The 12,639-nt window shown below is 43.6% G+C and overlaps 1 protein-coding gene across 1 annotated transcript in view; it reads left to right on the top strand.

The window, feature by feature from the left end:
• The first annotated feature begins 8,519 nt into the window (after positions 1 to 8,519).
• DOCK10 (dedicator of cytokinesis 10) overlaps positions 8,520 to 12,639 on the top strand; it is a 114,291-nt gene continuing 110,171 nt past the window's right edge. The window contains exon 1 of the mRNA XM_065748332.1: positions 8,520 to 8,764. Coding sequence (XP_065604404.1) covers positions 8,600 to 8,764 — 165 coding nt within the window. The 5' untranslated portion in view covers positions 8,520 to 8,599. The remainder of the gene's footprint in view (positions 8,765 to 12,639) is intronic.

The raw sequence follows: 12,639 nt of genomic DNA, 5'->3' as shown, positions 1-12,639 counted from the left end.
ACTGCAGAGTACTTTTCTGAAATACTTTCCTATGCATTGATGATGCAAAGGTAGCAAAGTGAGCCATGACTAGTGAAGAATAATGTTTTCTAGTTGCTGCTATCACTGCCTTAGCTTAGCAGGTATTTTTATTTATTTATTTTAACTGTAAGATAACTGACAAAAACTAGTAAAGAGTAAGTGCTGACAGTGTGATTATTTTTAGACTGCTTGACAGGAAGCGTTTACTTGTTCCTGTTCTGTTTGATGTTCTGTTGACTTTCTCATAAATATTAACCCAGCTGGGGCATCAGTGTCTGCCACTACAACAGGATGGCTATGACAATAACAAAATTCAGTGTCAGTAATAGACATATTTAAATATCTTCTGTTGCTTTATATAGATCAAGTGGATTCTGGTTGAAAAATCACAGCATTTTCTATTAATTCTTTTGGTTGTACAGGAGTGTCTTCAGATTTCTACCTGCATAGTTCGTTTGGAAAGTGGGATTAGATGTACCCATAAATTACCATCTCACACTGGGGCTCTTCTGAATCAGGTTAGAGCTTCCAGTGCTCCAGTTCATAGGTGGATGCTCGGTTTCTCTGTGTTCCCCAGTCCAGTGGTAGCTGTGTGGTTTGATGATGTTCTTCCCACATCCTCAACTAAATTTACATGGAGAAAATGGATCCAGCAGTTCATTCTGCATTACTTTGAGTGATTTATACTTTCATCTCCTGGAAGCCCCTGTGAGCCCTGCCTACAGTCCAGGGGCAGCAGCAATAGCAAGACAGGTGACACTCTTTTGCAAGCCTTCACCTCTCACCATGCCTGATTCCTGTGGATCACTATTGTGTGAATGCTAGCTCTGCAGGGTGCTTAAGGCAGTACCTTCTTTCGGGGCATAGCACACTTCTAGTGATGATATCTGAGGTTTGCTTTTCCCTTTCAGATCAGATGCTAATGTGTGAGGTCTGAAAGGCAGGAGGTGCCTCTGTGCAGGGTGGGAGGGCTCTCACCCAGGGCTTCCTACATGGTGCTGCAGCTTCCTTTTCCTGGTGCTTCTGAATGCTGCAGAAAGCCTGCCCCAGCACTCTCCTCTTTAAATCTCATCTTTTGTGGAGGGTGATCTTTTTGCATTTACATTGCTATGTCCATTGTGAGACTGAGTAACCGTTGCCAACCCTGACCTTCTGCCTGGCAGCCTGTCTTCTGTTGTGCGTGCACTCCTTTATTTAGATGTGACTGTTTCCAACTTACTCAGCTGCTTGACAGAAGCAGAGCTGACAGCAAGGTGAGAGCTGTCGTGTTGGCTGCCACTCTGTGTTGCCTTCAAGTCATCGTCACGTTACATACAGTGTGATAAATGATAATTAATGTCTGACTAAAATCTAAGTAGAGTCCTAATTATATGTTGGGGTAGGTTTTGGCAGAAATGAACAATTGCTATCCCTGCATCTTAAATTCTGCAACACTTTTAAGAGAAAGTGGAGTATGAAGTTTCCCAGCATCTGCAAAAAAGGGTATATTTGAAGGAAATCTGTTTTTCTGTACATTCACTTGGATGTCACCAGTTCTAGTGAATGCTTTGGCAGCACAGCCAACAGGAGTGTTTACTAAAAAATGAACCAAGAAGATGTTTGGGTTAAAGCTCCAGCATGTAGTCTGTAGCATTTAAATTATTTACAAATGCAGTTGCACTTTCCCAGCTGGAGGTACTTAAGAGCACAAGGCTCTATGGAATGCCTGGCTGCTGACAGGAAGAGTGGCTGGTCCAGGAAGCTGGTCATCTATTTTAAAGCATAATTGCATGTTCAGCACAATTAGAGACCCAATTGCTTCCCTAAAATAAATCAATATGTTTGCTAGCATTAATAATTAAGACTTCTTGAAAAGCAGCACAGGTTTTGTTCTTTGTTTTGTATTTGGGTGGGGAAGTCTTGGAAGACTAAACAAAGGAGTCAGTGTTTGGGTACCACCTAAAACAATTATGGATCGCTTGGAAGTTAGTTTGTGATGTGTCATAACCAAATAGAGAATGACATCACTTGTGTTCTATGCTAAATTGTTTTCTCTTTGTAACATTTTGAGAGGTTTCTGTGAGGACAGTAGTTTTTGTAAACATGAGTTAATAAAGAATACAACAGATACAATTGAAGCTTCAATAATAACAGCAAATGAGTTGCAACCAGACTTTTGATTCAGTAAGAATGAAAAGTGCTTGCACATGTGTATTTAGCTTGTAATTTCTACTCGTGTTTTGATCTCCTTTGGAATTCAGTATTAATCTTTCAAAACACACGTTACACAATATTATTCTTCTAAAGATTTTTGCCTGAAATTCCCACCCAAAGACGTATGTTTTTAGAGAACAAGTTACAGCTTAACAAATACAGACCAAGCAAATTACATTTGGGTTGGTTTTACTGGTTTTGTATGCAGTTGAATAAAGAGCCTTGTGGATGTGAATGTTAATTGATACCAGCAATGTAGGTTCATTAGCTTTGCTTTTTGTATGATTTTATTCTCTTCTGGAGTTCAAGTAAAAGAAAGGGAGTGAAACCCTGGCAGGAGACATGAAATGAAAAACACATGCTGCACAGAAAAGCTGTCCAGGGTATGGAGCACCACACTGCAGATCATTAGATGGTAAAATAATTGTTACTCCATTTGATATTGCAAGTACATTCTAGTTCCATTAAAAAGCAAAGCAAGATCATTTCTGAAAAGCGTAGAATGTTTTCTGTTGGGGCTGTTTTTGTGGCTGGGGTAATGGGAGGACCATGCGAGCCACCCTGAGGTTCCAGGTCTGCTAGCAGAGGCCCTGGGGCTAATTGGTGCATGCTGTAAGGAAAAGGATGACAGGATGACTCCTGTTGTATGGCAGTAGTGAGCACTACGTATCTACAGCTCCCATCCCTGGAGATTGATGTTTGTGCAACTGCGGTTCTGCGCGTGTGGATTTCTGGGTAGAAATTCATCATTTGCCTCGTGTCTTGAGCCCTACACATGTCACAGCTAGGACAAACATGACATGATGTAAAGAGTAAGGGCTGCTTGGTTTGCCCTGCCTGGGCTCACCAGCATTAAATAAATAAATGCATAACTCTTCCTTAATATTTACATCCCGTAGGAATTCTGGAGTCTCATGATTTGTGATCTCTTTATTTTAGAAGAAAAATAGCATTGGGTTTTTTGATTTAAGATAAAAAAGATTTGATGCCAATGCTAGTGGAAATAATTTGTATCCTTCTTGTGGGATCCTTGCTGTCAGAGCAAATGACATACCTGCAGCTGCTCCATCTGGGGGAGTGAGATGATAGGATATCAGCACTTGAGACAGCACTGGTTTTGCTGGGCCCAGCATGTACAAATTTTACTTTGCACTCCCTTTCTTCCTTTATCTGCATTTTGTGCCTCATTTACCAGCTGTAGAAGTTTGTGCTCAGAAACTGAAGGAGATTGTTCATTGTGGTTCCTTGCTCCTGGCTGAACTGTTTGCTTATGGAGACTGTCTCAAAGTGAAATTGCCTTGAAATAATAAGTAAGGATCGTACAGCTGACTCTGAGCTGAAAGAAGCCTGATTGGGAGCTTTTGCTCCTTCCTATGTGAAGGAAACAATCCTCTGCAAAGTGAAATTGTGTGCTCTGAATGGTCAGTTTCCAGCCGCTTGTTCCTGCCTTTGTGTTGGGCATTGGCTTGAGCAGCTCTTCCGCTTTGCTGTCAGGGCACAAATCTGGGCTCAGTTTTGCTGGGCTGAATGAACCACGTTCTGGCAGTCCTGGAATAATGTGGTTTGGGAGGAACTAATGGAGAGTATCCAGTCCAGCTAAACCAGGCTGCTGGGCCTTTGGCAGGCCAAGCACTGAGTCTGCAAGGATGGGGAGCCCGTGGGCCTCTAGCACCTGTGCCAGCACTTAGGTACTTTGTGGGGAAGTATTCCTATTGTGCCCCCCCTGGATCTCCTCTTGTCACAGCTTCTGTCTGGCACAGCTCATCCCCTACCCGTTCTGCTGTGGCTTCTTTGTACAACACTTGTGTCCTGTGCACGAGCCCAGCCTTTGTTGGTACATCTGATGGAAGTTCTTTCCAGAGGTTCTCACGATGCATGTTTTTATGTTGTGCAATGTCAGACAAAGGCTCCAAACAATAGTCTACCCCTTTTATGTGATAATAAAAGTTTCTCAAAAAAAAAAAAAGGAAGAAAAACACTTCATTAGTTAAATTTTCCTGGTACATATTTAAGGAAGCCACAATAATGTCATTTGCTGCTCTAAAATAATCAGTATAAGATCCAAAATCCACTGGAGTGCATTGAGATTTTAATCACTGCGTATGAAGTACAGTTATCCCATTTAACTTAATCTGGGGAAAGTAACTCAGAGTAGTCGTGCTGATCTCACTGAGGCTGTGATTGCAGAAGGCTATTGGTCAAAGTGAGAAGTGACGTCCAAACCCATCAGGGTGCTCTGCTTGAGTTGGAAATGATTTACATGAAAATAATTGCCATTTTCTGTATAAATAAATAAAGGGTTCCTCAGAAAATTATTTTATTTTAGGCATTGGAGCTCAGGAGCCTAGCCCAGTTTGGGCTGCTGATATAGTAGAAATCTTTACTCCACTCCTTTTTATTTCTTTGTCCCTCATTTCTTACCTGTTAAGTGGCTGCTGTACATTCATATCATCAGTAAGACCTGTCAGCTGAGAACATCTGTCTTTTGGCCACATGCAGCCCAACAGTGATGAGTACTCTGCAGAACTTCTGTATTTTGTACTTTTCAGTGGGCATCAGTGTGAAAGAGGAGACAAGAAACCAGCACTGAGGCTCTAGCATGTGTAGGGCCGGGCAGTGTTCCTGTGGTCAGCGGACCTCTGTCCTCCCAGCTGTGATGAGACATGCCTGATGCTCTTCGGTGATAGATGACATTTTACACACACAGTCATTTATTTCATCTGCCTTGCTCTCATTATCCAGCTGGAGAGTGAAGGGTCTGGTGGTGAATCTGCCTTTCGTTTGCTCTTCCCTAGAGGGTGCCATCGTCCCACGCTGTGCAGCCAACGCTCCGCAGCAAGGAAGCTGTGGCCCTGCCAGGTGCACTGGCAGCACCTGCTAACACTGGGAGAAGCAGGGTGGTGGGATTGGGGATGCCTCTCCTGTAGCCACAGACATGTACTGCTCCAGGGGATGCTGTGCCCACTGCATGCTGCATCAAGCTGCTTGTGTCTGTCAGAGATAGCTTCAGCAGGAGGAAATGTGGTTTCAAGGTGAAGTTGTATGTCATTCAGAAACAGCACTGACCGTTTAGCAAAGTGAATGCTTTTTAAAAAATTTTAAAAAAGCTTTTGGGAAGGAAACAAATGCAATGTGCTAAAGAGGCATGTAACAGAGAACTGTAAGGAAATATTTCGTAGTATCTTTAGAAAGCCTCTCAGCCTGCAGGAGCACAGCAGAAGAGAAAGAAGTCAGAGCTTGGGAGGCAAGGATTTCTGCCAGTGTCAGTGTACCTCCTCAGGCCCTGGCTGCCCATCTGTAGAGCTGGCATCTCCTCCATTTGGAAGCTGAGGCTGGATGACGGATAGCTACTAACTCAAGAATCCAGATGCCTTTGGACTCTGCTATCTTGTCACAGACTTTATAAGACGTGGCAAGTGTGACCCACTTCTGCCATTGCACAGCTCTGCAGCTGCATAGACCCAGCCCTTGTAGCTGCAGAGGACTGGGTCACTGAAATCGTCTGGGTTAAAGAAACTATCTTGCCTCTCCATGTTTCATCTATTTCTATTGCAATATGCAATACCTTTAGCGGTCCATTTCCCAGCCTGTTCTGTGAGCTGTTGTGGAAAGGTTATGCTGCTTCTTTTGAGCGCTGCCAAAATGAGAAGTGGTAAAGAATGGAGGGAGAACGGGCAGTGGATGGCTTTGGATGGGAGTTTGCCTGAACTAACCTTGTTGCCAGAGTTGTCAGAACAGGGAACTGAGGCATTGCTTGCACGAAGGAGGATTTTACTTCCCAAAGGGTTACAGTGAATTCAGCTTCTGGATTAAAGCACGAATTATCACAAAGCAGTGCTTGATGTTTCATTGTTAGAGTAACTAACACTGTTAATGGTGTGTAAATATAATGTATGTTAATGAGATCCCTACATTTAAAAAGTTAAGTCTATGTGTGAGGTGGGTTCCAGGCATTTTGGGCTGGGAAGTTTCCTTTCCAAAGGAGAAAGATTTCCTTCAAAAGTGTTTGGTTTTTGTTTCTTTGGTTTCTCAGAGACTGGTGGGGTTTCGTTTGTTGTTGTTTTTTTTCCTGTGTGCTGTAGATGTCAAAACTCATACACTGGAAAAACGAGGCTGGAAGGCCAGTTTGAGCTGCCTTGGGCTTGCGCAGTTTACTTGGTTTTGGACTAAGCCTTGCTTCAATTTGGTAGGCGATACCATGCCAAGATTATGTCATTCCTATTTGTATCTAATAATATCTTAATCCACAAATAACTGTAAGGAAGTCACTTAGACCACTGTCAGAGAAGAATTTCAACCAAAGACAACTGAAATGAATGGGATTTTTCACTGGGAGCGAAGCACAGCTTTGTGTCAAGCCCTAGGGTGCTATCCCATGTGCATGTATCTGCTTGTGCTATGGAAACCAAGTACCACAGAAATCCCTGCCAGCCCTCCCAGCTGAGCACTGGGGTGTAAAGATGTCATACAGGCAGACGTGATACGTGCAACAGTCCCAAGGTAGCAGAGCAGTTGCCATAACAGCCAGCAGCAGACATTACGCAGGAAGTTATCCAAGCCCATATTGATGCTGCTGGAATTAGGGCAGGAATTTAGCTCTCCCAGCTGCCAAGCATATCTTCTGTGTGGCCAAGGTGTCAGGCTGGAGTAGCAGGGGTCTGATGGCACTGTAAACAATAGCGGCAGGCAGGTTTGGTTTGGTGCAGAACTTACACTGCTGTGCCGCTGTGCTCGTGTAATCGCATTAGAAGAGTCAAGCTACCGAGTGTGCCATGCGGCCTGCTCTGTGGGGTTCTCATGTAGAGGTGGGCATGTTTCTGAGAGCACAAGGGCTGAGCTGGGGAGGTCTGAGGGCAGGCCAGCCTGATAGCTGTGCAGGTCGTGCTGCCAACTCTTCTAGTGCACTCAAAGCCATTTACTCTAAAGAAAGGCAAGAAATAATGGCAATGAGTGTATTACTTTTAAAGGATGTATTTGGTTTTTCTGGCAAATGCTTTAATTACAGTTATGTCCTTTGCCAGACTGCTAAGCAATTAAACTCTAATCAAACCCAGAAGAACATACTTCTACAGAGTGCTTTCAGTGCAGTTCCTGCCCGAGGTTGTAAGGTGGAGCATTATTTACAGAGAGCACAGCAACAGCATTATAGGGCTGCGTGGAAATTGATGACAAACCTCTCATGACCTTCATTAGGAATCAAAGCCTTTTGATGTACAGCAAATACGTTTTTGGATGTGCATATAATCAGGTTATACATAAGAGCTTAAAAGCTGCTCCTCTGGAAGCCCTGTTGGAAATTCTTAGTTTTCACAACGTGTAGGAGAGATCCATTTCTGTATATATATTTAGCACTAACTTCCTCTCAAGTGCTGTTACCTTACACTGCACACCATTAGCCTGTGCTGTTTCCAGGTTGGTCATGTGGTTTCTAAGCATCCCTGCTTTGTGGCCGACTCGTCCGGCAGGGGCTGCTCCTGCTGGCTGCTGCAGCCGCCTGCATCCCGATGGATGGGGCACGAGCACGCTTTCCTCTTACTGCACCTGGAAGGTCGATGGTGATTCGTTCACTGTGAGACCCCATTAACAGAGACCTCCTCAACACAAGCCTCCTGTGTGGATGTAAAAATGTGTTACTCTGCAGAACAAATGCATGTGTGGGAACGCATAACAGCTCCTCTATTGAAAGGCATTTTGGAGCTGAACACTGCTGGCTCTCATACAGCCACGGCTATTTTAACATGAGCTTGATGAGCCAGTCCAGATTTTTTTTCCCCCTTGTTACATTTACAACTCAAATGAGCTTGCTGTGCTTCGGAAAACTGCAAGAAGTGAAAAGATTACAGTCCAAATCCCTCAGTGAGCTTTAGTATTTTCACAGCATCAGAATACAAAGTATTTTACAGACAGCATGCTGATAATGAGAGCTAATAACTTTCCAGATGTTTGCTGTTATTGCGCTACACAGGACTCTTTTTTTAAGGTTTGCAAACAGATCCTACCAGTTGTTGGTGGTGTGTGTGCAGCAAACAGCTGGTTTGTTTGAACTTGGAATTTTAATACTTCCAGTTCCGTGGAAGTGGGATGGGAGGAGGAGGCTCATTGTACAAGAGGGAGTGCGTTTTCTCATGTGAATTCAGAAGCAGGGAGGGAGGGAGAGGGAGGAAAGGATCATAATACTGCTTGTGCTTCAGTTTCAGTGGATCAAATCTTTCCTCTATCTGCATCCAAGCTATTCGTTTGTGATCAGATGATCAGAACTCAAGGAAGTGATTGGAGAGTGAGCTGGCTGCAGCTGCACTGTAGGCTGTTTTCAGGGACAAGGAGCCACTGTTTTTCAAACATAGCATAAACATAGAAGTTATTTTGTAGGCTTCAGGATGCAGATATGGGTTGTGCTGCCAGCATTGTTCTGCTTCAAGCCTTTCGTACTGTGGTACAGAGGAACTGTCCACATATTTGTAGACGGCGACGGCGAGAGGAGTTGTCACATGAAATCCTGCCACTGGACAGCGATGAGGAAATGAGCAGACCCAGGACTCTCATCATCATGGTATGGTATACTTTAATCAGCAGAGAGAGTTTGCAGAATTATCATTACAGATGCTATGTGATCTGTTTTCTTTAACTATATCATTGGAGAGAGCTTGACAAGCTATTTGCAGCTGTGGATTATTCTGCTGTAGGTTTGCTGCCTGTTCACAAGCACAACTGAGTGGTTACTGTAATCATGAACTGGAGCTGTGAGCAGCACATAGGCTGTATGTAAAGGTTGTGCCTGGTTAATTTGCAGATGGATTTTGTTGCTGTTTGTAAGAAGAGCAGTGTTGGAGCCTGTGTTGTAGTTGTGTTTTATCTCAGACTTGAAATTCCAAACAGGCAGCTTAGAAAATGTTTACTAAGTCTGCTCATAGTAAAAACACAAACAAACTCAAAAGATAGGCAGAGAAAACTTTACTTTCCCCTAGGATGTGGCTGAAATTATATCAGGTTGTTTGCAGATCAACTCCCATATTTCTTTGCTGCAAACTCTTTGCAGCAGTAACGTGTTTGTTGGTTCACCCCTTCCTGGCTCAGCTCGGTGATGAGCGGGGCTTGGAAGATTTGTAGTCATGGGGAGTTGTTTTCTCTTACAATTGAAGTGGTTCATTTTTTATTTTACGGAATATAAAAAACACTATAGCTTTTTTAGGAGTAAGTGACAAAGTTGTTCTCATTATAAGTCATTGTTTCAGAATGGAGAATGCACTGACCCCTAGTTACTGTTCCTTGCTGAATACAGGTGTAACAAGCATTGCCAGGCCCTGAAGTGCCTGGGGTCTGACACAGCGATGGTTTCATGCTGTGTGGCTCTCGCTTGGTGAAAGTATTACAAAGATACCACAAATTATATTTCTCAGCTTATCAGAGAAATCATGTATACCATTTGAACTTTTGAAATCATGTGGATTTGATTTTTTTCTGTAAAGAACGCTATGACCAAGTCCAAATTGCATCTCCTGACACCTCACTATATTACACAGTGCAGTAACTTGAGTGGGTGGTGGTAACATCAGAGAACTTAATAGCTGTCATTGAGGTCTTGCACTGTTTTGGGTTGAGCCTTGCTGCCCATAGAAGTGTGTGTTGCAGTCATGGCAACTATAGCAGCTAGGATCTGATAGAAGCATGCTTTACTTATCAGCTGATGGTATTGTCCAGTGCCTGGGTTGCAGCTTCTGGTCACACAGAGGGAGGTGGCAACAGGTTTCATCATTGTGAAGCTGACGTTCAACGGTCTTATGCTTTAAAATCTAGTTCCTATAAAACAAACTTTTCCACTCCCCCATTTAGTATTGAAATAAGCAACCCCAACCATATTTAAACATGTAGTTGCCTCCCTCCCCGTGGTGACTTCAGGGATAGTGAATTCAGAAAGGTCTGGAAGAAATTGCAGCATGTCAGAGTATGAATCATCTGTGAAACTTGCTTCAGCCCTTGCAAGAAAAGGGCAGACTGGGGTTGTGGCAGAAGGCAAAATCGTGGTACCTGAATGTGGGCTGTCCACAGCCTGAGGAGCTCCTGTGTAAGTCCTGGTAAGGGGGCTCTGAGCAGCCAGCCCTCACTGTGCAGGGAAGGGTTGCACACAACCCATGGAGCTGGGGATACCCAGTGATCTGTCACCCACTGCCTTTGGTCACAGATACATACCTCCCTGTTGTCATAATGGCACCAAGAAATTGGGGCTTCTGCAGCAGTTGCTAATGCACTGGTGGTCCTCCTGCCCAAGTTCTGCTGTTTCCCAGGAGGTTTGTGTGGGCTGCTTTCCTTTCCCAGCTTCCTTGGAGAAGGGGAGGATGAGCAGCCTGGGCTGGTGTGCCAGGGGAAAGCTGGTGGCTTCGGGGTGTTTCTGCAGCAGAAATAGAGTCCTGTTTCCACTAAAATTAATGTATGACTTGAAAGAGAAGCCTGATAACGAGAACTGGAGGCTACTGCATCTTAATAAAGCATGTGTTACACTCCTGACTATTTCCCCTTGGTCTGTTGTAGATCATGGAAGTTTATGTCTGGAAAATACAGTGAGACAATTATGTAGGCAAGCAGAAGAGTGTTTAGTTCAAAACATCATTATTCACATTGTGCAGATGCCAGGAGCTAAGCTGATCCCAATGTGATTACAGAGTCTGCAGGTCTGAGGATGGTAAGCATGCTGCCCAGAGGCGGGGGATCCTGGAGCACAGTGCCTGAGGTGCCCCAAGGCACCCGCTCTTTGTGGGCTCCTGGTGGCTCCATGGAGCCAGGAGTGGTGGTCCTTGTGGGTCCCTTCCAACTCAGGATGTTCTGATAATATGAGGAGCTGGCACTTCTGCCCTCCCAGGCTTCAGATGAGATGGCCTGCTGCTTAGTAGCTGGTGTGCCACTGGGTGTGTGCTTCCTACTGCGTGTTGGTGTGTAGTTTCATTTTTGGATGATTAACTGTGTCCTATTTATGAATGGCGTTTTTGATGTCTGCTGCATGTTCTCATAAGTTTGCACGCCCTGTGGGGAGAAAAAAAAAGAGAAAAATCCAGATGTTGCCTTGGTACATAAAGCAACCCTCGGGAACAAAGAACAGCAGTTTAAGCTAGAAAACTTGCAGTAAATATATGGCACTGGAGGTATGATGGGTGACATAAAGAGAAGACCCAGATTTCAAAACAGATTTCAGCCATCGCTGATCAACTACTCAGTAACCACTGTATGAAAGTTGTAGGGCATCACAGCAGTTATTTCTGGTGTTCCACTCCTTACTGAAAAAGATGAATTACATCTTTGCCCACTGACATATTTTCTTCTGCAGTTTGTTAGTTTAGAAAACTGGTATTTCTCCTTGGGCAAGATGGGTTGATATTCTGTTTTAAATCTTGACTGGATCCACAGTACAGGAAAAAAATGTAAAAAAGATAACTGGAAGTCCTCTGTCATTGACTGTGATGTGCCATCTTGGACAGATCCTGGTAGCTACCAGAGACTCACAGAATGAGTATCCCAACAGCTGCTAACTAGAGGTATAAGTTGAATTGATGTATTCTACATTTAACAGGCCATCTTGTTATTTTGTGTACTGTTAAGAATATGTCTTTAAGAGCTAGTTTTTGAAATAAGTCCATGAGTTAGCGAGGCTTCGGGTATTGAAAACCTATGCAGACTGAATGCAACTGACTTTATATACTGTTTCTGAGAGGTGGGAAGAAAAGGAGGAGGGAAGGGGAAGATGCCTGAGGAAATAAAATATAGTGCTTCGGGCTGTGTGGAATTGTTTGGAAAGAGAGCATTAGCACTTAGGATGGCACTTTGCATTTGGAACTTGTGACTGAAAAAGAAGTTGAGCTTTATTTAGTAGGTCATTTATTGTTTTCTTTTCACATGATTTATTATGAACTCTGGCAGCTGAGATTTGTGTGGAAGATAAGAGCAAAGCATGAATTTCCCCCTCCTCCCTTGGTACCCAGTGACACAAACACGTGGTAAAATGTTTTGCATTTTGAACAAAATGTTGTAACTTGAAGTGACATGCTAGCTTGAATTCAGCAACAGCGAGGTGACAATATTACTCTTTGTGTTCAGTGTTTCATCTCTGAAGAGAGACAGCTTGCAGAGAGTTTCTCTCTTTGTTCCAGTAGTGGAAGCTTAAAAAACTCTCCTGTTGCACAAATGCAGGTTACCTTCTCTGCTGTCAGAGCTGCTTCTCATGTCACTTTGTGAATGGAAGGTTAATCTTGCAGTCTAGCAGTAGACAAGATAAAAGTATGGCTTTGAGGTTTTCTTTCTTGACAAATGTCTCACCTAATAGTGAAAGTTGTGCCATATACCTACTGCCATGTACCATCAGTAAATGGCAACTCTATAAATCATTTAGAGATCCCACTCAGAGCTTCCTGATTTTATAGGAGTGCCAATGTGCACCCA

This window comes from Cyrtonyx montezumae, unplaced genomic scaffold (genome assembly GCF_038088225.1).
Source record: "Cyrtonyx montezumae isolate F1298 unplaced genomic scaffold, pur_monq_1.0 scaffold_5, whole genome shotgun sequence".
Taxonomy (NCBI): Eukaryota; Metazoa; Chordata; class Aves; order Galliformes; family Odontophoridae; genus Cyrtonyx; species Cyrtonyx montezumae.
Note: the sequence above shows the minus strand (reverse complement) of the source record. Positions and strands in the feature narration are given on the sequence as shown.